The sequence below is a fragment of the Cyprinodon tularosa genome, unplaced genomic scaffold, assembly GCF_016077235.1.
Source record: "Cyprinodon tularosa strain WSP-4 unplaced genomic scaffold, ASM1607723v1 ctg368, whole genome shotgun sequence".
NCBI lineage: Eukaryota > Metazoa > Chordata > Actinopteri > Cyprinodontiformes > Cyprinodontidae > Cyprinodon > Cyprinodon tularosa.
The window spans coordinates 158545-185552 of record NW_024039083.1 but is presented as its reverse complement, the minus strand read 5'-3'; the positions used below and the strand labels follow the sequence as shown (position 1 = coordinate 185552).

At 37.5% G+C, this 27008-nt stretch overlaps 1 protein-coding gene across 7 annotated transcripts; it reads left to right on the top strand.

Moving 5' to 3' along the window:
- Positions 1 to 340: 340 nt before the first annotated feature.
- Positions 341 to 21510, top strand: LOC119790543 (pleckstrin homology domain-containing family A member 1-like). Of its 7 annotated transcripts, XR_005281738.1 has the most exons (14): positions 344 to 714; positions 4977 to 5033; positions 5138 to 5183; positions 8213 to 8310; positions 8711 to 8842; positions 11016 to 11156; positions 12168 to 12236; positions 12718 to 12782; positions 12905 to 12968; positions 13170 to 13259; positions 14612 to 14685; positions 17334 to 17408; positions 19663 to 19876; positions 20002 to 20140. XR_005281738.1 is itself a non-coding variant. In XM_038296106.1 (13 exons), the coding sequence occupies exons 1-13, from the start codon at positions 574 to 576 to the stop codon at positions 20231 to 20233; spliced, it is 1284 nt and encodes a 427-aa protein (XP_038152034.1). In that variant the 5' UTR covers positions 341 to 573; the 3' UTR covers positions 20234 to 21510. The 7 variants fall into 7 exon arrangements, 3 of the variants coding, with proteins under 3 accessions (XP_038152034.1, XP_038152032.1, XP_038152031.1); XM_038296106.1 differs by lacking the exon at positions 19663 to 19876 and having other exon boundaries at positions 341 to 714; positions 20002 to 21510; XR_005281739.1 differs by lacking the exon at positions 17334 to 17408 and having other exon boundaries at positions 348 to 714.
- Positions 21511 to 27008: the final 5498 nt, after the last annotated feature.

Here is a 27008-nt window from a genome sequence, read left to right as displayed (position 1 = left end):
GTAACCAGGTTAAGGATTGCATATTCCCTCTATGTTGGAGTGAGTAGCGAGTTGTAGGAGGGAGGAGGCAGGAGGGGTTGGACAGAGGCTTGCCAAATCAGATGAGCGAGCAGTTGGAAGGGGAGAGAGCTCGGAAAGTGAAAAAGGAGCCAACTGCAAAGCAAAAAAGGTGGGGGAAAAGGGAGCGAGTAACCGGGCTGAGGAAGTAAAAGAGAGAGTGACAGTGTTGAGTATGTGTTACAGCAAAAGAAAAAAAAAGACGAAGAGCGAGTGAGTGAGGCTGATATAAAGGGATAAAGGCGGGCTGAGGTTTGTGTCACATGATCTGCTCACTGGTTGGTGCATGGGGAGCTCCAGGTGGCAGCGAGACCACTGTACATGTGAAATAGAGAAGGGGGAGAAATACTCGTCACAGAGACAACTGAAAAGCCTCGTTTTCTCCTCTCTGCCTCACAAATCTCCCCTTTCACTCTTTTCTCTGTGTCCTGAAGGAATTCTTCCAGATCCTGGTCACCCCTTCACCTCTCCCTCCTCTCCCGGCCTAACGAGGCCGGGGAATGTCCCGACGGCGAGATGCCTTATGTGGACCGACAGAACCGCATCTGTGGCTTCCTGGACATTGAGGAGAATGAGAACAGTGGCAAGTTCCTGCGACGGTACTTCATTCTGGACACACAGCAGGGGAGCTTGGTTTGGTTCATGGATAACCCTCAGGTAACTGCAGCTAACGGTATTAGCTTAGCTTTTTAGCTTTTCTTTTGTGGTTATAAACCTACTGAAAAGAAAGGAAATCTTCATGCAGCTCCACATGTCCATGTTTGTGGTTTCTGTTGATGGAGCGTTGGTCATTTTGAAGCAGCTGGGGGCCAGCTGTCATCTGCCCGTTATCTGTAGCGATGATCAGCTATCCTGCAGCTGAAAGCAACTTAAACCTAACCTCTCTCATTCATCATGAGCGCAAAATTAAGTCTCATAAATGTTTCCATTGCCGGGCAGCCTCATGAGGGTAAGAGAACTTGTAATTATGTAATTGTAGCTGACAGAATTGGGAAGCACATATTTTAGGCCCAGGAGTAACTCGGAGCAAACAGTGCGTCTGGGTTTTAGCTGCTGGCCGACACTCCTGTAAATCATTTAAGATGAGGGTTGGAGAAACTCTTCTTTCAATCGCACTTCTTTTTTTTTATGTATTATTTGTTTTTATGCTCTTACTGGTTTTGATTCGCTGTATTTTTCAGAGCCTTGTCGTGCAACTTATAAATGATGCAGAGAGAATGCTAAATAATTAAGTCCTTCTCTTTTTATAGATAAAAAAAGGTTAAAATTTAATGATGTTAAAACTGGATCTCCTATTTTGATTAATGGTGCAATGAAAATGATGGTAATGGAGTGCAGCCAAAGTTTTTGCATAATGACACAGTCTGTATTTACTTTAAGCTATAACTTCAACCTCAAGAAATAAAAATGTCACAGTCAGTCATTTAATATAAGGCTTTAGTCAATGTAGAATTGCTGCCTGGTACTAAATTTGAATAAATCTAATTGTAACGGGGCTTTGGATTCTTCATACCTGTTTAGTCTGTGGGAAATGAAAGTAATCAATCGCATCTTTCAGTCCTCACCAGCTTTTTTTCCAAGTTTCCACTGGTGTTTCGTCTATTTAAATAATGCAGGGAAGCAATATCAGTGGGGCTTTTTTTCACTCTGTCAAAGTGGTAGGACATTGATTTTAAAATCTGTAAATATAGGTTATCAGCCTTAAACATTCATATCCATGCATCCTTAACTACATCTTTTTGGCATTTTGGCAATTACTGGGACTTTGATGCATGTACTGATTGTGATGATTTTTGTGGAAAATGGACCCCAGGAAGAGTAGTCTCTACTCTCGTAGAGACTAATGGGGATCCTTAAATAGATAAATAATTAGATAGATTTAACTTGACGCCAAAGATTTTCTGGGCCCTGCAGAATTATATTCTTCCCTTTTCTGAGAGCAATAAAGGTTTTGTTTTAGCAGTTTATCTTGAGTAGCATGAAGACGCTTCTGCAACATGAAGTTAACTAGATTAAGAAACCACAATAATGTTTGACCTAAAATTTGCATAGCTTTATCATTTCCTTCTAAAGACATTTCTGGCTCATCAGATGACAGTTACGACCTTCAGTTAATTTAGATCCTGCTTTTGCTGTTTTTACCAGCAGCTTGTAACGTGTTAAGGTCAGGTCAAGCTCTGAGGCCATTATTTGTCCTGTCACGCTGGCTGCAGTGCCTGTAAAGAGGCTCCTACTGTTTGAGTAGATGCCCTGATCTCTACAGGGCAGGATTCATAACCAACCTGAGCACCATGCTGTTAAAATACAACAGGTCAAAGATTTTAATGTATGCAAAATAAAATGCAAACTGTGTTAAAAGAAAAGAAAATTCTGGAACTGGGTGAAGCCAGTAAATGTTTGTTGTTTTTGTGGCGTTTTACCGTTTTTATAAATTCATAAAGTGGAGAACATGTTAACACTGCACCAATCCTTCATTATCACACATATATTCTAAGAATCCATGTTGTTTCACGTTTGGTTTTTCTGAAGTTCAAAGAGGATCACTATTTTCCCCTAAATCCTCCATAATTCTGACCTCTTTTCAGGCTAAAGCAAGCCATTTATTGAAATGTTAGTGCCTCCAAACCTGGCTGGTTTAACTTGTGATTCAGAAATTTGCCTTCATATTTTTAGCCAAAGTTGTACCGGTAATGTTTTTTTGTGACTCGCAGAGACTTGTGTGTGGTATGACCAGCCCCGTTAAAATGAGCTCCAAGCGTTTTGACTTCATAAGATCCAATTCTCCGTCGGATAAGAGACTAAGGCTTTAAGTCTAGCTTTAGGTAGACAACTTGATCACTTTAAATGACAACTTGATAATTTCTCCCATCAAATATTACATTTGTAAGTGCAAATAAACTCTAGTCTTTTCTTAGAGAATTCCCTCTTCAGTTCGTAAGATGGTTGGAAGTATATCACTTTCTGGAATACTCCAGCCACCATGGATTGTCAGTGTTCTTCTGCCTCTTTTTTTGTTTCTCCTTCAGCTGATCTTCTTGTACTCCTGGATGCCTTAGTACAGCTCTGTTAAGGTATTGACAAGTTTGAATTGCTGTCTTGATGTGCTTTTGTTCCTCACCTTCAGAGATAGAAAAGGGTGCTGGTCTGTGTTTGAATAGGTTCCGTACTTCAGTTGTGAGGATTTCATTTCTGTCAATGTGCCCCAGTCTGTCAGAAAATTGTAGTTTTTATCTTGCTATCCTTATGAAATTCATGAAGCTGTCTACTGACTTCATTTGTTCAGTAAAGACTTCCACCTCTTTGGCTTGGATTTTGACGCTGTTGTCGCCCACATATCAAAACCAGAGGCTTGGTAAACTTCAGCCTTCTGCTTTCCTCTTTCTCCATATTGAGGTTTGCCACAATGGGGGAAACTGGGGATCCAGTGGCACACCCAGACTGCTGTATGTAGAAGCTGTCTTTGTGTGTTTTGGAAAAAGAGAGTTTAAAAGCGCAATTCTTGAATTGGAGAGCGCAAATCTGGTCATAGTGAAAGGTCTTTGTAAACGCAGGAAAAAAATAAGTCTCTTTGCAGAAAACCCATCTTTAATTAATGCAATAACCTTTGCAAAGCATCATTCTTTTTTGTACAAAGAAGGAAATTTTCTTTTGTTAGACTCTGTAAAATGTTGGACAATAGACCCAAAAATTATTTGGATTAAGGATGCACAATATACCAGCATCAATATTGGTAGGTAAAGGCAATGTTAGTCATTTTTAAGGCCAAGTAAGTTTTTGTATAGCACAATTTAGTATATGGACAATTCAAAGTGCTTGCATGAGTTGGATTATAAAATAGAAGAAAATAACTTTAAGCATATCTGTATCCGATCAGTACAACTGATATTTATGGCCACTATTAGCCATTTCAGGGGAGGGGATAAATCGTCTGGTACTTGTTTGGTCATTGGACGGTGATTGTGATGCAACTGGATTGTGGGTGTTTAACTGAAACAGAGAAGCAATGTCAGCACTGTGGTTATTTGATTATGATATTGCTAAATACCGGTTATAACAGCAATATTATAAGATATTGATATCAACACAGTTTTTTCTTATTGCCCCATCCCTAATTTGCAGCTGCTTTTTGTCAGGACCTACTAATACTGAAGGGTATTTTTGGTACCCTGAGCCATATGTTTGTATCAGATCAGATTTGTTTAAGATAACGCTTAGAAGCCATTTTGCTGTGCGGTGCAGCTCCATATGTCACAGTGGAAGACGTGGACTGACTCAAACCCCAAACAACATGGATACCAAAATATCTAAATGATCAATATCTTCTTTTGAACATATACAACACTTGCTTTTTTTATCTATACATTTAATTTTGATAGCTGGGAACCCTATATGCAATATTGTGATAATATCATATTGTGACCCAAACATCATGGCCCGTATCGTATCAGAACACCTATGCCAATACTCACCCCTATTGATAGCAATGTTGAATTCTGTTACACACTAATATAAATTGATAAAAAGATATATAATTGTACTTTGAGGGTAGTAGATTTTTTTTCTGCAATTTTAAATGTACTGCTTTTGACTGATGAAGGTTCTCAGTCATCCAGGTCATAGTCACTCCAACATTTGAATTGAGAAAGCTTCCTGGAGAGGTGGCGAAACGTCTTCAAATCTTGAAAACCAAGTCCAGTGGATATTTTTTTTATTTTTACGGAATACTGCTTTTGACTTTTCTTAAACTGTTGAAAAGGTTGTTAGGAGGGGTTGGGTTGGCATGAAAACTTTGTTGTAAATTAAAGGGAGTCCCAGTAAGAAAGGTTTGGGAACTTTTGTCTTAAACCAACATTGTCATAACTTCACACTGTTGTTTAATCTAGTTAACACCGGTCCTTCCCTTTTGCTCTCTGCCTTAGAACCTTCCAGAAGGTGCAGACTGTGTTGGCTCACTCAAGCTCACCTACATCTCTAAGGTAAATAAAATTCCAACTAATTGTACTTGTTTTATTTAACTAATGTCGTTAAATATACAATGTTTAATTGAACATGAAGAATAAGCTTTTCACTACATCTTCAGGTCAGCGATGCCACAAAGCTGAGGCCCAAAGCAGAGTTTTGCTTCGGTGAGTTTGGCAACCAAACAATTTCATCTTACTATTCCTCATTGTTTACATGCATCTTTCTCTGTGGCCTTGTTTGGTTGGCAAGTGTTGTTGAAAACATGTTCAGAAAAACAAACACAAACAAAAGAATCAAATACCAAAATACTATCAAGAGTCCGGCTTCCCAAATTTGAAAAAGTGCCTTTATGCTTATTTTTTTTTTCAATCTTAAGAGTAAATCCTTGTTCACTGTTGTCCGTTTACTGACACTAATGGTGCTAGAAGATGACAGTCAGATTTTATAAACTGTTCAGGTGTAGTTTTAAACATCTTTTAGTCTTTATGCACTTAAAATATGCCTCTCCATAGGACTAAAAAGATTTAAAATGTTGGTTTACCAGCATAGTTTTAGAATGTAATATTATACAATGGTTGCCTAGCTGGTTTTTTTGTATTGCTACAGTGGAGGCAATCAGAGCTCCATCAATGTGCATTTTTTAAGATGATCTTCTCTCTTGATCTGTCCTCGATATTTAGACTAGGGATACAACCAGACCTTTGCTCAGTCCGGATGACTGAGACTTTACACAGGCAACCTTTTCCAAAGCGCTAGTTATATTACAAAATCTCTAACAACAGATTCTTTATCACACTAAAAACAGAAAGCTATATCCCAGTTAGTTACCCCACTGGATTAAAATAAGGTGGCAAATAGTCTGACAGCATATAATAGCGACATAGTCCGTCGCTTTGATGTCACCTTGTAGCTCTAACCTTTAACTATGTTAGCGTATATTTTATTAATATGTTATTAACCTAATGGGTTCCTGTTTTGTTCTTTTATAAATAATGTGAAAATACACATCTTTTTGTTTATTCAGTCACTACTTAATACATCTGGCACAACATATATTTAATTCTTAAAGGTATACTAGAGGATTTTTGCAAGTTTTTGAAAAGACCCGCCCTCTCCACTTAAAAACAAACAAAAAAAATATTCACATGTACAACCCCGTACCCGCTCCCGAGAGGGAACGCCTATGAAGCGCGTTCGAGAGCATGCACGAGCCCATTTCTCCTCATGCACGCTCTCTTTAAAAGTTGATGTTTGCATCGCTTATATAACTTACTTTCCAAAAGAAAATTTGCAATTTTTCCACTATGTCAGACTCGACGACGGCAAGTGGAAATGTGGACGAACACGTAACGTAAACATATCAGAGAATGATTGACAATTAGGAGCATCACTTATCTAGATGATCCACCCAGAAAAAGAATGTCCCCCACTATACCTTTAACTCGGCATAGTATTAAAAATACATTGGCCTTTCGCGTGTGCTTGGTACAAAAAAAAAAAAAAAAAGTTTAAGAACATTGTGGGTTATCAATACGTTTACTTCAGATTAGTCAACTTTAGATTCATAAATCAATAACTTGCTTCCCTACTTTCGATTCATATTAAGCCAACATATAAGTGAAAAGAGTAGCATAAATTTACAGCCATCATCATGTTCTTAAAGAGTAAACTTCCCTTTCTGTTATTGTTTACTTACCGCCCCTCCATCAAATTCAATCACAGGAAATATTAGTGGGACTAGTGGCAGCCTGTGTTGATTTAGCGGTGTGAATACACAATGTCCGGCTGTGTGTGCACCATATGCCTTGCTATGATTTCTACAGGAGGCCAGCATCTTCACTGGAACTTGCGCCCATATTCTGACAAACCCAGTTGTGTTTAAAAAGGAAAGTAAGAGAGCAGGAAACTTTGAAACTGATGGTTCTGGATCGTTTTGAAGTACTTCTTTTTAAGCTTCAATGCTTATCAGCTCTTCCTCCAAGATTTATCATTTTAGTGCTTTAAAGATTAAAACACTCACTTAATAGTAGGCCTATCTCATATACGTAGTCGGCATATTTGAAAAGATTAACACTGTATGGTGTTGTTATTCTGGTTATATATGTGAGAGCAGTCAAGTTTATTTAGGATGTTTTCACATCTGTAGTTTGTTTACTTTGCTCCAAATCAGGTGATAGGTTTGTTAACTTGCAACTTTTTCTGCTTTTCCACCAAAGGAAAACTCCCAAAGTGACTAAAAGTTGTCACCACAAACCACATGAGAACCTTGAGTCTGTTTATTCATCGAGTCTGTTCAGGGAGGGAGAACCTAATGTAAATACAGGAAGCACATGCTGTTTTCCCGGCTAGTAGAAAACATTGAGAATATAATTAGAACATCTGTGTGTTTCTGGGTATGATTTCAGACAATTACCTGCGCTGTATGTATATCAAATGATTTTCAAGAAGATTTCTTGGGTCAAGCTTGAAGGATTTACTTAGTTGTTTCGGATCACATTTGCACCATAAATGAATGCATTTGTTTTGGTCGATTCCTGTATTGAGTCTATAAAAAATTACCTCAGAAAGTAAACGGAAAATGGTCTAAACCCTCTTGGAGAGCTGTGTCATTCTGCTCTAAAGCCAAATGCAATGCAGAATTGGGATGAATAACAGCATTGCCTCTGAGTTTGGCTTGTTCATTTTACAGTCGACAGGTATTCCTGCCCAGTTCTGATTTTAGACATCACCATGGTGTGGAAAAGAAACAGAAGAAACACAGAAGCTTGAATAGCAGAACTGAATGATTCATGGCAGAGAGAAAGGAGTTTTCTCACTGCTCAGACCTTCATCCACTCACTGCCCTTCAGCTTCTGACTCACATTTTTCTAGGATCTAAACCTTTGTTCTTTCTTTCCCTTTGCTTTCTTTGAGGTCCAGAATATGAGGAGATTCAATGGTTGCGAAAGTTTCTATTTATCTTGACATTTAAAAAAAATGTTTGGCAGCACCTTTCATCTGACATTTATTATTGAGCAAGAAAAGAAAATCTTCGAGTTAATACTTCTTTTCTTATGCAGTTTATAGATATGGTGACATAATTATCTTATTCACAAAATGTTTTAGGTGGTAGTATGTCTTTTACTGACGGTAGTCGTGCCTTAAGTTGATTTATCCTTTCTATTATTCCCATTGCTGTGTTATGATCTGTTAGTCATCAATGCTGGGATGAGGAAGTTCTTCCTTCAGGCCAATGATCAGCAGGACCTTGTAGACTGGGTCAACGCTCTCAATAAAGCCACCAAGATCACTGTAAGTCACTTAAAACCCGCTTTTCCTTTCTTTGTTTTCGACTCTACACATCTGCTCCTTCTGCCTAATATTTCATCTTTTTCTTCTTCCTGCTTTTTTTGAACTGATTAAAAGGGACTGTCAAGGAATTAGAAGTGAGTCAACACATGAGTAACAGGATGCTGTATTGTTTCCCTGAGTTTTGGGACAAAGGACTGCTTTCATTGTTCTCCATTAAATCCTAGCCCAGCAGAGAGGAAATTGATTTAAAATGTGTGAAGCTATAGGCAGATTTGACATATGCAAATTGATGTACTCCTCTTCATGAGAAATAGAGTATCATTTCTCAAAGGTGAAACTATAACTACAAACCCTTTGTGTCTCTTTTTTAAATTTGTTTTTTTATTGTTTTTATTTTAAGGTGCCAAAGTCATGTGAAAGCCAGCAGAATTCAGAAAACCAGAAGGTTTTGCCAGACGTGGTTGGCTCCAGGAAACAGGTGTCCTATAGGACGGATATAATTGGAGGAGTCCCAATCATAACCCAAACCCAGGTAAACATCAAGTCCACCTTTCACTTCTTAAAAAAAAATCTGGGTAGATGTAACAATCCCTACATAAAATGTGATTTATTTACTACATTTTAACAAGTTCCTCTTAGCTGCCTTCATAAATGTGTTAAGTAATGATGGAAAAACTCCCAGATTTGACTTTTCACTTACAAGAACTGCAGTTCAGGGGAAGTATTCCTTGGAAATGCTTCCACTGGAATTGTAACGGGCCAAACTAAACACAGAAAGTGTCCTGAATCTTCTCCAGTAAAATGAGAGTGTTGCTGTTGAGAGTGAGACGCTCCCACTCAAATCCACATAAAGTATTATGACTCAAAGGGAAAATCCTCTGGTTAAAGCTTCTATCGGTTTATAATTCAAAACTCTTTCCCATTTTCTCCTGTTGCAGTAAAGCTTTTGTTTCATCTTGTTTTCATTTTTTGTTTAATTTGTTCGTTTTATTAATGAAATACTTTTAATCAATAAATTAAAGCTTTTATAAAAAAAATAAATAATCCAGAATCTGCTTTTCGCTTTGAAATCATTCATTAAATTTTTGATTAATGCTGAAATATGACACTGATTATTTTAATATACAGTATTAAAATTACACTGAGAATATTTTAAATCCACTGCTTTAAAAATCAAAAACCGATCAACAGTCTAATCTGGTTGGTCAGTCCCATTTGTGTGAGCTAAACTCTCCTTCAATTACTATCTTTATATGAAAATTAAATTATTAAAGCATTGTTTCAATGTTCAGATAAATACAGATGTATAATAATGGAATATTAAATTACCAGGTAATTCCTCTATTGATGATCGGTAACCATCATAGTTAATTACCTCATCTGACCCTTTGTTAAAAGAGGAAAACTTAGTTATATGTAAAGAATTATTTCAAGATAAACACACATTCTTTACAAAGAACAGTTTGGCATTTCCTTAATTTAAAGTGAACAGCTACAAGTTTGACTCCTCCGGGCCAGTAAGAGGCAAACTTTTGCTCAACCACATCCATTCTCTACTGTTTGCCAGTCTGTAAAAAAGCTTTTTTTATCTAGTTATGAGGATCTGTTGACGCCTGAGCTCCAGCTCACCTAACTTCAGCTAACAGTACTATTTCTATGGTGCAGAATCATTCAGTGTTGATATTGGCATTGTTAGCATAGGCAAATATTTATGTGTTTTGGACCATTCAAAATCTATAAAACAATTATTTATATTCCATATGTTTTTCTGAGCCACTCTAAATGTTCAGTGGATGTATTATTTAGGGATGCACAATATAATCGGCCCCCTATCGGTATCGGCCTGTATCGGCCTTAAAACTGAATATCGGACATCGGCCACCCCACCGATTTTTAACCCGATATTTGATCAGCTTCTGAGTTTCTAAAGTCTAAAAAAAAAAAAAAAATACTACTTCTTCTTCTTCCTCAAAAACTTATTTTTTACAGACTTGAAAACTTCTAAAGACGAGGGAAAAAATATTGATTCATCAAAATATCACAATATCTTCATATGCTGATATATTGCCATTTAAAAACACCATATCAATCTCTTTTACTAATGAAATATTGCTATATGTCATCGTTATGCTACGAAATCCCCCGAAAATTCACGAAATTTTGCCATATTTTTATTTGTTGATATATTGACGCGGTATTGATCTATTTTACTAACAAAATCTCACAAGAATTTGCAAAATATCACGAGTTTGTAACAGAACGATGAAATTTCATGAGATTTTAAAAAGTAAAATAGATCGATACCGCGTTTTCAAAAATCAATTTGTTATTAGCATATAAAAATATATTTTAGTATATTATTTTTCAAAGTGTCAGAAATGGATAACAAAACTGCTATTTTCAAAGACTACTTATTTTTGTCCAGCTTTAACATCGGTATCGATATCGGTTATCGGCTACATGAGTTTTAAAATATCGGCATATCGGATATCGGCCAAAATCCCAATATCGTGCATCCCTAGTATTATTATTATTACTGTAGAAAATGAATTGTTTTGATTTAAAAGTTTTACCTCAAATGTGAAAAATAAACATATTTTTTTTTCTGTTCTTTTTTCTTTTTTTTAATCTATCTGATAAAGTGTGGCTGTGTATTAGAGCTCGTGTTAACTTTGACACTCTTGGGAATTTGTATGTCTTTCCAGCAAGAAGGTGGTGAGGGTGCAAACAGATCAGAGCGTGAGGCCTTGCATCGATCCCACAGTCAGCTGCCGTACTTTCTGGGCAGGCCGGCGCAAGAACACAGCGTCATCAAGTCAGGCTACTGTGTGAAACAAGGAGCCGTGGTAAGCCTCCCTATCAGCTCTTTCTTCGCCGTTACTGTTCGGAAAACCCTTCAGGTCTTTATTTTGCATATTTTGATGATATTTAGCTTAAATATTCAACACTCTTTTAAAAGTTAAATCTTATTTTTCACAAAAAGAAATCGTTTTTTGTCAACCAGTTTGGTTGCTCTAAAATGTGAATTCCCTAAAGCTGCCTAAAGATGGTAAAGAAGGCGCTAGAAATAGACTGATACTTCAGCAAGCCAATATTTATGGCCGATGTTCGCCTTCCTCTATCTTTATCGGCTGATTAATGCATGCGTCTACAGATTCATAAGTGCAATTCAGCAGCCACGTTTTCAGATCACGTTAATGTCATGCATTTTCCCTCTTGCTCCATTAGCTATCTATTGTTAATAGTTTATTTGATTTGTGAATAAATGTTGCTTTTTTGTTTAAATTGAGACTTGTGTAACTTATTTTTTTATCATTATCTTACTGTTATCAAGGGTAGAACAACTCATATCTGCTCCAAGAATCAGCCCAAAAATATTAGCAACACACATCAGAGAACAGATAGACTGTCAAAATAATTGGTATTAGTATTGCCCTAAAAAAACTGTATCAGCCTATCTCTTGCACACTTACCTCTCTCAGCCAATATAAGGGATACATTAAAGCAATGGGCTGCTGACTACAATATTATTCTCTTCAGCATGATTTGGTGGAAGAATTTTAAAAAGTTAAACTTTTCCTCTACTTGTCAAATGTCTGCAGTTTATTCTTACATTTATGTGTTAAGAGAAAGGGATATTTGAAGAAAAAAAACAGGAAGCTGTTTGGTTTTGGAAAGGATATACTTCCCGGGAGGAATATTTTTAGGTATGCTTTCCACAGTTTGCTAATATATGCAGAGACGAAACATCTTATATTTACCTGGAAAAGTTCTTTTTTTTTTTCTAAAATTTCTTTTTCTTAGTTTTTTTTAGAAACTATGCTAATTAACTGAACGTGCTATTCCCTTTTTCCTAGATGAGGAACTGGAAGCGTCGCTACTTCCTCCTTGAGGAAAATGCAATGAGCTACTTCAAGTCTGATTTGGTAACTAATTCTTAAAATAAAGATATTTAAAAAGTGTGTTATGTTGGGTTTTATTTTTTTTTTTCCAATTCACAGAAGTAGACAGAGTAACAACACTCGCAGTCCAGTTTCAGCTTGTTTTAATTCACAGTCTGAGGAATTCACTGCCTGCGCCTCACATGTCCTGTCACGCCACGTATTTCTAGCCCCAGCCATTTTTACTCACACACACTGTCCTCAAGACAACCTGCACATCCTGTCCTTGTCTCTGTCAGCCCCTATTTGACAAGTGTATCTATGTATTTGGCTGTCAACATCCTGAAGGACACAGACGCTCTGTCTAACAATCAAGAACATTACAAACATCTGGAGTTTTTATTTGTCTGTTTGAGATTTTTGCTTAGTGGAAAGTTTGTATTTGGATTGATTTCAAGTAATGATGCTATAATTAATAAAATTATGTGTATTCAGTAAATACTTGAATGATTTCTGCTGCATTTAGGAAAAAGAGCCTCTGAGAATGATCCCACTGAAGGAGGTTCACAAAGTCCAGGAGTGCAAACAGAGGTATTCGACATGCCCTGACATTTTCCTCTTACAATATATGGCTTTGTGTTTGATACAGGTAGATCTATATCAGCTGTACACAAGCTAAATATGATTTGATGTTGTTTTTGACTTTGCTGCAGTGACATCATGATGAGAGATAATCTGTTCGAGGTCGTCACCACATCCAGGACGTTTTATATCCAGGTACGTTTTCTTTCATCTTTGAAGGAGTTTAGCTTGTTATCTCTTAGATCAGACTGTGATTATTTTAGTTTTCTGATCTTATAAATCAATCTTCTTCTTTACCTTCTCTTCATTCCATATTTAGTCACCTGACTGCATAGCGTTTCAGCTCATGTTAGTTCCATTTCTTCTCCACAATTTTTTTTCTTTTTTCTCTACCAGGCGGACAGTCCGGAGGAGATGCACAGTTGGATAAAGGCTGTCTCAGGGGCCATTGTAGCCCAGCGGGGTCCTGGGAGGTCAGCTGCTACAGTAAGTATCATTCAGGGAAAAAGGAAGACTAGCAGAACTTGAGAATTACACTGACATCTAGTGGTAGGAGTTTTCAATTCAATTTCTTTCAAGCCAAAAAACAACAAAAGAAAATAATTTTCACCCATTTTTTTCTTGATAAACATCTTTTAACTTACATCGGGTAGCAGTTTTGAAGTCATAATGTGGATAAACTGAAAGTAAGTTATACTCTGGTTACCAAACAGCCTTGTAATCATAATCCTTGACCTCTTTTATATTCTGTCATATTGAAACCTCCATCCTCAGGGTATTTAATTAGATTTTATGAAACAGACCAACACAAATTAGCCCCTACATGTAAAGTAAAACTAAAAGTATTTATATTCAGTACAAATAAAAATATTAAAAAAAACGTTTGTCAGCACCCCTAAAAATATCCAAATGCGTTTAAATTCAGTAACTGGAGTGTGTTAAGGTGATATAGAGGCTCACTACAGCTGAAAAGCCCGTATGGGGTTTGTCATAGAATTGCTAATAGATCACAAAAGGAAGCCATCTTCCAGGTTTTGCTAATCTTACTGAGAACTACTGCATCCATCATGTGATTCATTAAACAGTATAGCAAATCGGCCAACTTAACCAAGACATCTACTTGCACAAGCATCCCTCTTTTTACTGTAAATAAACTAAAGGGATCCAGAACAGAAAGAGGGGAAGTTCTGCAAAATATTTACTCAGAAAATGTTTCCTGTTAATGGAAAAAAAAAAAAAAAAAGATGCAGGGGAGGAAAAAAAAAATTCTTCCATTTACGATTACGTTCTAATTTATGTTGGTCTAGAACATAGATCTGCAAAGATTCAGTAATTGCATGGAGCCTTTCAAGCCTTGTTTTTTTTTTTTTTTTTTTTTTTTTTTAACCACTTCTCCTCATCACCAAACACCAATCATAAGCGTGTTAATTTATTTAATTCTCCTTGTAGAATTCAGTGTCTGTTAAACAATCAAAAGATAAGACATTTCACAAAGGGCCTGGGATACGGTCAGTTTTCTGCTGCAGGTCCTGAAAAGTACCAGAGTTTTGTAAATTATACACTTTTCTAAGTACACAAGATGCAGCAAATGACAAAAAAGGTAAAGCTGACAGGTAAAGCTGAAAGGTGCTGAGAAATAAACAAAACCTCTGCTTCCTGGAACCATTCTGTGACTCCCAATTTCTCTAAAAATCCATTTTTTTTCTCTAGCTGTTCTTCCTCTTTTCTTACTTTCTCTTCTTCCTTTTCCTACTTTATCACAATCTCTCCACCTCCGTCCTGTCGCCCCGGGATCCCACCCATCTGCTCTAATCCTGCTGTGCACTGTGTTGTTGCAGATGCGGCAGGCCAGACGGCTGTCGAACCCCTGTATACAGAGGTATACATCTCGAATCGGGGAGTGCAGCAGCACGTATGTCAGCTCGTCTAAATCCCCCTTACAAGCTATAAGTTCACCTTTCCAGTACTTTTTATTTTCTCCCCCCCTCTCACTGGCTGGCGCTTTGGTTGTAGATATTTGCTCTTTTCACACATTGAACATTAAAAACAATGTTCAACTGAATTTCCTTTAAAATTAGCTTTTTATTTTCAGACTACAGTGGCTGTTTATACAGAGACTAAGAGATTTTTAGTGACATGTTGTCTGAAACTTGAGCGCGTATAAAGGTAACGTCTGACTAGCGTTTGCCATTAAATGTTTTTCCGTAAGGACGTTAATAAAATCTGATAAGATCCCTGAACAGCCCATATATTGAAAGTGAAGTCAGCCTATTTCTTTGATTATTATATGTTTTATCATTTACATCAACTTCCTCATGGAAGTAAGAAATTATTTAGATTTCTCCAACCTTCTATGGTCCTGATATTGTTCGAGCAAAAGTCCCCCGAGTACGTGTGTCTGTTTGCACATCTAACCTCATTAGAGCATTTCCAGATATTTAGGATTACATTGAATGTGTGAAAATGGCTGCTTTACAAATAGTTAAGACCTAAAACCAGATCTAGTACTACTGCTGTGAAAACGTATTTGCTCCCTTAGAGATTCCTTTTGTTTGTCACACTTTGATATTCATGTTCCTGTAACAAAGTTTAGTATCAGACTAAGATCACCTGAATGAATACAAAAGCTAATTTAAAAAAGTTTTAAGCTATCCAAACCAACATGGCCCTGTGAATTATGAATTAACCTCCTAAATTTAACTGATTCCTCAATGTCTGTGATTAATTTGACCACAAACATCCAGGGCCTGAATTTTAGCAGACCTGTGGAGCCACCAACATAAAAGCTGACAGGCAATATAAAGTTTAAGATCTGGAAAAGCAGAGCTCTTCTTATCTAAGGAAGTTCAAGAACAGATTAGAAATAATACCAGAGATCTGGGAAAGAAGATGAAAGCCAGTTTTTAGGCTTCCCAGGAATGGCCACTAAAATGAAGTTACTCCAGGAGCACACTGACAACTCATTTAGGGGGTTTCAGAAATCTCACTGTATTGTAGCCCTGCAGGACTGGTTTACCTTGGTTAAGATGACCAACACAAGTCTCATCTTTTCCTGGAGGCTGTAAAAGCCACAAACCAAAAAAAATAAAAAATAAGACCTTTGTTGTACAATGTAAACACAGTAGAGGTGGTGTGATGATCCGGGGCTGCTTTACAGCTTTAGGACTTGGATGAGTTTCTGCTCCCGATGGAGTTCAGTTTGGTATTCTGTCAAAAACAAAAATAATAATAAAAACAAATAAATATATATATATATATATATATATATATATATATATATATATATATATATATATATATATATATATATATATATATATATATATAATCTCTTAAATGAGAATTTCTGGCTGTTGGTTTGTCATGTTAATCTCAGATTAATTTTGGGTCTGATAATCTAAGCACTTGTCCATGTCTGAGGGGTCATTAGAAGAAACAGGTTAGATGATGGTTTTGGAATAACCTGGTGTAAGAATTGGGATCATTGTGCGTCCATTTATGGTTTTGGTTGAATCAAAACATTATTGTAAGGTGGGGTGGGCTGTAGTTCTTTTGCTGCCACATAAAAAACTCATTGCAAGTCTTTTTATAGTTGGACAATAAAGGGATTTTCTATTCTAGATGGCATTTGTCGACGCTGGATCAATCACTTATTAGCTTTAGGAGGCTGTTTTTCCACATGGGCTCCGAGCTGGTTTTGATAGCTTTTTATTCCCTTTCCTAAATGAAATGAATCGAAAAAACCTTTTTAAATAATGATTGATCTTTTTCAGGAATTTAGAATTTATGTGAACCAAAATGATCAAAGCAAAGGAAATTCATAAGGAATCTTATTCTTTTTCACAGCTTTGTAAGTAGCAAGCACATCCTAAATATGGCTGCGATAACTCGGCAAGCTCTCTCACTCTATCCCCTTTTTCTTTTCGCTTCTTCATTTCTCTTTTCTCTCTTTTTCTTGGGCTAAACTCATAAAGGTTGGCTATAAGCTGTGGATCCTCTGTGTTCAGGTTGATTGGAGCCCAAGGTCATGATGAAACGTGTGCATGCACACTAGCATCACTGTGGAACACACAGGCTTAAATACATCATAAATATCAGTTTTCTTTGTAAAACCTCATCCATAAAACAAGATACCACCTTGATACTCAGCCCTGTGTTTGATTTATGAGGTTAATTGGTAACTTATGAGTGACATGCAGGCATTGCATACGTAAAAAAGATGAGATCAAGTGGCTTAATTAAGAAAAAAATGACCCCTCCCTGTTAAATGTAGTATATTATTTAATAATTTGGAGAGTCTGGTTGTGTACTGCATACATCTGATAGATGTTACTGTAAATATTAGGCCTTTAACGCACCTATTTTTAATTGGATGGTTATGTCTCCATTGCCTTTTTCAGATAGTGATGTTTAAATGGCTGCATATCAGTAAAAAAAAAAAAAAAGAAATCCCAGTGACAGTGACTTTCCCAGCAGCCTGACTGTAAATACTCTTTCTGTTTGTCATTGTTGCTGTCATTCACACCTTCTCTCTCCCTCCACGCCTTGTTCTCTCTGCAGCCTGCTGCAGCTGTGTACCTGTCTTAGATGTGTGACATCCTGCTTGTCTCTCCTGTTCCCTCCTGTTCGCTGCCTGTATGTTTTACTTTCGTCTTTCTCTCCCATGTGATAACCAGATGTGTGTGTTAACCTGTTGACTCCCTTTGTGTGCTAAACATTTTTTTTTTCTATGGAACTCTAATCTTCATATCCAAACCTGCAGATTATGTGTTTATTGTTTAGCTACGTCACAATGTTTCAGGTCTATAAAAGTTTATTCAATGTGTTTAAAATCTATCATAGAACTGCGGGTAAGTTTCAGGTATTCACCGTTGTAATAAGTTATAAACTTCCTAAAAAGCCCTGGAATATAGAGTCACTTTGGACATTTTGAATGGATATAATGAGTCTCCTGATAAATGGTTGGAAGAATTAACAGAAACAGTAAAACCTTCAGAAAATCCATCTATAGTTACTAGATGTTTTACTTTTAAAACAAATAAATGCTCATCTTTTATAAAACTTTATAGCTAATTTATTTGACCTTACGTTTCTAACCATCCTTAGTCCCACATTCTCTCCTCTGTTTTTATAAAGGATGTAGAACAGGGGGTAAAGGTCATTATGAGCTCTAGGAGAACTGATGGATTAGTTCTTGTTCTCAAAGTAACAAGAACAAAGTTTATTTGGCTCTGATTATTCATAGTTGAGGGAAAAATCAGTACTTTGGGATTAATGAAGAAGGAGGAGGAAGTGGACGAGAGCAAAATACTCCATAAGACGTGTCATAAAGCTATCATTTACACACCCAGAACAAAAATTGTGAGTGGAAAACAAAAAGGGAAGATCATTTTGTTATCTTTCTGTCTGAGCTGTGGGAGCAGGAACAGATTGCTCTCTCCTCATGGATTACCCAGCGGCCTTAAGGTGGCCTTTGAAGGACGTGGATTTTTATTTCCAATAAATCACTTTACGAGCCTCAGATCATTCTTCCTAAAAACCTAGTCATGGACAATACCCAGTACACTGGTACTCCCCGCCAGATTTTTATTCACGACTTCCTCATATTACAAATAGTTGACCAAGTTGTGCACTTTAACCGCAGTTAGGAGAGTCTTTAGGCAGGGAACGTGTGGCAACATAAATCCTTCTGCACTCAGCAGTGGTTTTAAATGCTCTGTCACATATTCTAGATGGTTATGCTGGTGAAGGTGCTCAGTCATCCAGGTCATAGTCATTCAAAAAAATTAAAAACAATCCACTGGACTTGGTTTCCAGGTTTGAAGATGTTTTGCTTTCCATCCAGGAAGCGTTTTCTATTCAAAATGACAGGAATGACGTTGAGCCCAACAAAGCCTTGTTTTTGTTTTGAAAGCGTGCAAATTGGAACTAAATAACCCCCACTCCAAATGGGTGGACCCCTTTTCTGTTCCAATTTCCATGTTTTCAAAACAAAAACAAGGCTTTTTGTACTGTATAAAACCTCGAACTTAACGCTAATCCTGACATTTTGAATTGGAAAAAGCTTCCTGGAGGGGAAGCAAAACATCTTCAAACTTGGAAACGAAGTCCAGTGGATTGTTTTTCTTTTTGTTTTGTTTTTTTTTTTTTTTGGAATTCTAGATGGTTTGTTCCTGGAAATGTCAATTTTGGTCTAATTGACCAAAGTTGAACTGCCTTAAAGGTTATTCTTCTACCATCACTCCCAAGAAACCAGTTGCCATGTAAAATGTTTATTGTTATGAAAGCAAACAATGGTAGGACGGTGGCAAAACACATGCGCCTCCTTGTCACCATATTTATTCCCCTGGGAAAGAGTAATTATAAATCACTAGAATCACTGATAAACTGTTTAAGTTTAATAAGCAAAGGATAAATATCTGCAAAAGATTTTTATTCAGAATAAGGTCATTAGGGTGACCATTAATTTTCCAATTATGCATTTAGGTAAATAAAATTTACCTAAAAATGTATTTTCCCACCACAGTTACTAAATGTACACCACTTTAATGTCCCCAGAGGTCCCAGTGTGGGATTATGATGCTGCACTAAAAGATGAATTTCAATCTTTTTACACATCTTTTCCCAGGAAAAACACTTTTTCGGTTTTGATTATTAAACGCATCACATGAAAGGATCAGTCTTAGCTTGCGGCCTTTTACTGTGGCAGATTTATGTTTTTAAACTATGGAAGCTCAGAGGTGCCAGATGCCTTCGCTGCACTCTAGTGTTGCTCTATTGCTGTCATGTTTATCTTACTAAGCCTTCACCGGCTGCTCAGTGGCGACGACTTCTCTGCTTTCACTGTCTCTGTCCTGTTTTCTTTCTTCTCCTGCTTCTTTTTTTCCAGAGACTGAAAACTGACTATGAAAAGCTGTGAAATAATAAGCAACAGCCAAACACTGCTTCCAAAGGCTCTCTGTTTTAAATTTCCTTTGCAACCTAAACCCGCTGACACTCCCTATTCCTGCTTCCACTACTACCAACACCACCACTATCTCCAGTCTTAATCCCACCCTCTTCAGCTTCTACAGCCTTCAAGCTGCTTCAGACTCCACATACCGGTGCTAAATCTAATCTAATCTTTAAATTAACCATGTTTACCAGAAATATATATTTTTTAGTCACTAATAGCAGCTGGTCTTTCTTTATCCCCCCCCACCCCCCACCCTGTTGTGTCTCACTACAGGAACTCAGCAACCGTCCCACATTCTACCGCAGCCCAGCGGGTCCCCCCGTCCCTCGCTCGCCCATATCTACCGTGCAACCATGCTACCCAGGGCGGGGGGATGTTGTCTCGTGCAGCACATGCTCGCAGCCTGGCGTGGGACAGCGAGCACTTCATGAGCCTGCTGCCGCGCCCCATTCACAGCCACACGCCGGCCCGCCTGTCCCTGCAGGAGACGCGCCTCGCCAAGTGACGTCCCCGCCTCCTACAGTCGACATGGCAGACTCCGAGGAGTCGCCGTGGAGACGTCGCAGCAGCTTCGAGCCCCTAGTTCCTGAAACTAATCCGGACCTTGATGATGCTGATCTGCCAGTGAGTCAGGTCTGACCCACTCTAAGCTGGACTAGAAGGCTTCCATCTGTTGAACAGGAAAACCTGAGAATCCAGGCTTTGGTTAACTAAAAAAAAAACTGTAATACAAACCCTTCATCCACATATGACCATGGAGCCGGCGAAGCTGCACTCCTCTGCCAAAAGCAACCCAGCGTTCACCTAAACCCCTGAACTCCAGAGGCTGTCAAATCTAAACTACATGTTTGACCTGCTCTGAACGAACTTCAGCATCAAGGCTTTATTTTAACACGTTTAGGCACAGAGATTTTTATAAATAAAATTGTGCCAACGAAATAAGGGAGCTTTTAAAATGCAAGCTTTTTCATTAGTGTTTGAAAAAAGAGTGAACTTTTTTGTTTGTTCGGTTTTTTTTAAGTTTGCTCCGGTTCATGTACACACTAATTTTACCAACACTGGATAAAACGGTAAGAAGTAAATGTTTGCAGCAAAAAGTACATATGCTTGAAAATCTGCCTCTGACCTCTTTGTTTTCAGGTATCTGTGTGGGATGGGCTTTAGCATAAAGTTATAACCACTCACATAAAGCTGCCCTCGCTTGTTTATTCCACCTCCTGTTGGTATTAATGAAGAACAAAACCATAGGCTGAATCGGCTTCATTTTTAGACTGGATTTGCGTGCTTTGCGGCATTTAGACGTAAAGGATAAAGTGATTAACTTGTATGTTTGCCGACCAAACGGCAGAAAGTCACTCATCAAATCATCATCATCACAGCGAAACACTGAGGGTATTCACTTGCTTCATTTGCATGCTAATGTTTTAAAGATTCTTCAGGTGATCTTGTTTCTTTTCCTTTTTGGTTATCTAAAGATTTTTCTGTTGCTGTGAGTTTGCAGGTTTATGTTTTTATATGCTTTTAGATCAGATTTTCTTTTTTTTTTTTACTGTGTCTGTACCTCCAGTGTAATTCTAAGCAGCTACCTGACGGTGTTATTAAAAAGAAACAACTCACTGTTATCCTACTAGATGATGCACACTAATCCTTCTTTTTCTTTTAAGTGCCTGTCTTACTTCAGTCTAGTAGTCCCGAGCTATTTCACTCCTATTTCAGTCTGGTGTTTGAATTGTTTCTATTTATTAAGTGGATGACTTGAAAGAAATAAACACTGCAAATGTGCTGCGTGGTCTAAGTTTTCCTTGTCACTTTTAGAAAAATACAATCACTATATACGAATATCACTCTTTGCTAGACTTGCTCCATACTGCCCTCTTGTGGCAAAAATAAGGTTTACATATCTGTATTCATTTAATGTTTTAGATCACTATACCTGTAGGGAAAGTGGTTGAGATTTTAAATTGGCACATTTATAACCTGAGATAAATTAAGGTGAAAATGGCTTAAGATATACATGCAATTAGATTCACCTTTCTCTGATTACAAACTCAACCACTCCAAGATGTCACTGAACCTTAAGATAGATTTCTACTTCATTAAAAATCCTTTTTTTTTTCTTTATTCAAAGCTGTTTCTAACCCTTATAGATAATCTTGGTAGAAAAAAAAAACTTCTGAGACAACCATTAATATTGCCAGGCATATCTGTTGGCACCCTCCAGTTAAGATGTATAAAAAGTGTTGAGATCAAAGTATTTGGGAAAATGCAAACCTTTACCTCAGTGCAATCCCTGCTGGCAATAAATGCTGCAACCCTGTTTTTACAGCACTCTCTTTAATAGTTGGAGTAAATAGAGAGACAGATCTTTGAGTATAATCTTCTCAAACTCTAGGAAAGTTTTCCCCTCTTGCCAACCAACAGGTTCGTTCAGGAATTAGGTCTGTGTAATGTTTCATCAAAGAAGATTAAGTTCTGTATGCTGGATCATTTCTTGGTTGATTTTGCAATAGTTTTTTATCCTTTTAGCAAAGACCCATTTTAGTTTCTTTTGGTTTGTTCATTAAATAGCTCTCTGTATCTTAATCTATGATGCTTTTCCCTCTAACATGGCTCCACAGGTCTTTGGAAATAAAGCAGGCCCACAGTATGACAAATCCTCTGCCATACTTAACAGTGAGCATGAGGTCATTTTCCACATATTCATCCTTTTATTGTACAGCGCTTTGAGCTGAGTACCCTGTTCCAGTTAGGCAAAAAACGCCACGTTTATATTAATGATGGTAGGAAGTGGAAAGGCTTTTTATTTTTGGCATCAAATGGAAATGTATCGGCCATCGATGTTTGCTGCTGGGTTTTTTTTAACCATCGTGCTAATCACTGTGCATTATGGGTAGATAAATATGGGCCCTAGTCTAGTCTTGTGGCCAGTGACTAAAAGAAATGGGTCTCTCTGTCACGTCATGTTTATATCCCGGGGTAACAAAGTCATGACGTCTCATTTGGATGTTCTTAGACATCCTGAGCACTAAAAGAGGAAAACTCGTCTTCATGAGACCTAAAATGGAAATTCAGACGCACGTCTCGTGAATATTTTCAGCAGTGTTGTTCTCAGTCTATTATCATCGGTTTTGAGACTTAAATGTGGTTTTGGGCATTGAACTACAGCCCCACTGTTCCTTTTAGACCTCGGTTCAGAGCTGAGACAGCGGCCTGTCGAGGAGAGATTACACAGACCTCAGCCGATTCCATCCTTGGCTGTGCTCACTGCCCCTGGTTGGAGAATGGGTGTTCCTTATAGATGAGGTTGTTTTCATCTGAAGATTTTCCCACCATTTGTCGGCCATGCATTTACACTGAAGAGGGTTCTGCTTCATAATCAAAGGACTCTATAAAGTTTCTGCCAGATACATTAATTTTGTTTACAATGAGTGGTTTCATGCATTAAAATTATAGCATTCACTTTTTAAATTTAGGTTTCCCTGTTTCCTTTGCAGCCCTGTTCCCTTTCTAATTGCCCTCTTCCTACTTGCATTCACCTAAACTCTCTGCAGGGGGTACCAACCCTCAGTCCCCTTTATTGCCAGACAGCCTTCCACAAACAAACTCCCCCTCTGTTTAAACCCACTCGGGGACCATTCAATGAATCCTTCTCCTCACAATCAATAATGCTGTATCGAGGCGTTTTATGATGCTGATTTACTGCAGTGCCGTTTATGGGGATCTTACAGTTGGCAACAGACTTTTAAATCCAACAGAGCTCTGTTGTTTAAAAAGGGAAAGATAAATAAAGGGATTAAATGGCAAAACACACCACATCGTGTCACAGAGCTTTAGTGGCACTTAGTAACTTGGTCATATAAAAGAACAGTTCAAAGCTCTTATAAGGACTTTGTAGATTAAGTTAGATATATTAACCTTCACAAGCCAAACAATCTTCCTGATGTTTCCCCTCCTGATAGCTTGGTTTAGCCATAAGATTCCATGTGTGACTAATTAATGAGGGAGTGGTAAAATAAAAAAAAATAAATAGTGAATACAGCCCTGCGGATTGCGTGAGGAGCAAATAACACACAGGCTTTTGGTTTTATTTTCAATTTATTCAAAAGTAGGGTACTAGAATCTAGTAAACATGTGTGTGTCTTATAAAGTGGTTCCACATAGTATGGCAGTTTCCATACTTTCTCTTGCAGAGAGTTTGGAAACGTTTCTGCAAGAGAGAGAAAGATTAATACTTTTGCACAGAAACAGCAGTGCTTCATTTAAGCATTAATTCATGGCATATATTTCCCCCAAGACTTAACTTTTATATGTTTAAGGTATTTTTAATATTCTCAAGAAGCAATTTGTATTGTAACCAGTTGAGAAAAAAAAAAACTGAAGAAACATTAATCAACAATAACACAATAAAGCATCATATCGATGACATAAAAACATATATTAATCATTTTTCTTGCATACATTGTCTGTAGCAACAAATAATTTTCTTAATTAATCATGCATGTTTATATTGTTTTGTTTGTTTTTGCTGTTTTATATTTTCCACATCATGTGACTGTATAATCTATTACTTATCACCGATCTCTGAAATGTGACGGTGAAATAAAACTCATCAGCATGAAAACTCAATTTCCAAGTTTGTAATTAATGAAATACTTGTATTCTTTTCTATTCATTTTTTTGCTCTCTAAATATTTTTTTTTTTCATTCGTAGCCCATCCCGTGCAGGAGCTGATCTATAATTGTCACCTGCTGTAAGGCCTTGCTCCCTCACATTTATATCATTAAAGTAATCATTTTAATTATGAATTCTTTGACCACAGCCCTTTACAGCCTACATTAAACTCTAATTTTAACAAAAAACTCTGTAACACATTGCTGTAATATACATTTTATCTTAAATGTAATGTAAAAGTAATAACCTGGTTGCCATGAGAACAAGATTGCATAATTGAAAGGTTTGTGCATCCTGTGATAGGGAATTTCTGGTTTCATATAGTTATAGACTTAATGCCATAATAAGATGACTAATTTTTGCAGATCGTAATAAAAAGGGAATTTAAAAGTCAAGATATTTCTAATTTTTTGGCAAAAAAGAGAGGGATGAGAAATACCAAATTACAGATTTGAGGAAGGAAGAATGATCCGCAGGTGAAGATATAAGAAAAGATTAGGAACATAATGTTAGAAAGAAGAACATGATGAGAGGAATAAGGAAATCCAGCCTATCCAACTGTAGCAACTGGTATTTATTTATTAGATATTGATTTAGTATTGATTTATAATCATTATCAGAGGTTTTGCTGACCGGCACAACCTTTTCCGCCCTGAAAGTGAAGGTTGAAACCAGTCCTTTATGATAATTGAAATACTTTCTCTGAATTGGGTTTCTTTGTTAAGTTCTTTATGGATTTTGTGACACATTTGCTTGTAGTCTATGCCTGTCTTTTGTTATAAGTAGAGAAAATGATGGATTGGTAGATCGGCTGCTGCTTTAATGCAGATGCTGCACTGATATGTCGTGGTATGAGTGGCTGATCTCTCCCATAGAGAGAGGACGAGGAGCTCGGTCACTTGGGAGATGCTTAAAGCAGAGCCCCTTCTCCTCCACATCGAGAGGAGTCACCCAGGTTGCCCGGACATCTTTTTTGGATGCCCCCTTGATGCCTCCCTCTGGAGGTGTTCCAGCCATCTCCCACTGGGAGGGACCCAGGAGGGACTATGTATCTGAGCTGGTCTCTGAGCACTTTTAAAGTTTTTTGGGATGTTTAGTTGATTTTATTTACATATTCTGAGATTTCTAACATAATTCAATGAAGCCAGCAATGGCTTCCAGCTTAGACATTTTGCGTCTAATTTGCCCCCAGATGTGACATTTTTTAGATCCACCACCTACTGGCCTCCCTAAATCACATCTCTTAGAGCAGTATGGCAGTCCCCCAGGGCGCCATACAGCAACGGGTTGACTGAAGACAGGGTTACGTGTGACTTACATATATTCCATGAGGAAATCAGACACACTGAACACAGCATTTGCAGCTTTTAAACTGCTGCAGCATTTCCACCCTGAATAAATATTCTGGCAAACTCTGGCTGACTGCCAGCTTGCAGCACCACACAGAATGGAGCAGTAGAAAAACAAAGCTGTTTCCAACATTCTTAAAAAACCTTTTTGTGTTATCCTAGTGTCACGATAATTTATTTACTGTTTTTCGCAATCTGTTGATCATGGTGATATTATTAACATGTGTAGACCCGTACCCAAGATTTTTATATATGTTTCAGCATGCAGCTGTGCATGCAGTTATTAATTTTCCTAGGTGCACGGTGCAGAAAATCAGATGCGCAGACGCTGCGTGGAGGTGCGTGCACACGTTTCAAGCATGAATCAGGCTTCAGGGCCCTTTTCCACAGCTGGTCCAGTCTAGGGAACTATAGAAGGGATTAAATTAATTCCTTTAGATGGTGCAGTTTTCTTCACAATGACATTTTAATTGTTTTACCTGATGTATGAACAAATTTGTGTGCCTGCAGATCGTTACAATCCCACTAATCCCCCAAATATCTTTTTTTGGCTTCAAATGTATGCACACAGTTTGTTTTTCCCCCTGTTCTACTCTTCTTCTTCTCCAATGTGCTGCTATTACCTCACATTCTGTCTTCCTGTTTTGGGTCTAGTATGGGCGTCATTCACACTACAGAATCTGCATAAACCGGGCCAAGATCAGCACTTGTAACCTCCTTGAGGTTCCTAGATTGGGTTTATATTAGCATGATCTGTTCCAGAAACTGAACTCATCCAGAATAAAAAGTATTGCAAAGGTTAGGTGTGAAAGCAACTTGAAGCTCTTAGTGTCTAAAGAAGGTTTCAGACACTTAGATACTGTCTGAAAGGGTTCCCTCCCACTGTATAAACACCTAGAAAATATGATCTAAAGACTGCAGCTGTATTTTGCTTTACTAGTAATAATCTAAACTGGGTTTAATAATCCCTCCTTCAATGTGGACTGGCTAACCACAGATGGGTTATTCAGCATCACTAAACAGGGATTTCTTTTAAGGAGATTGAAATTAATGAGACGTCTATTCTATATATTAAAAATACTTAACGGCACATGTTCAGTTATCATATTTGCAGTGTGTACAACTTACATTGTTTAAAAATTTTTCTCAATATTATAAAAACACATGAAAGTGTTCACAGCCTTTTACTTTACCACTTACTTTACTATTTTGTTGCATCCCAGACAAATTTACTATTGATATCCATTTTTTTCTTTATT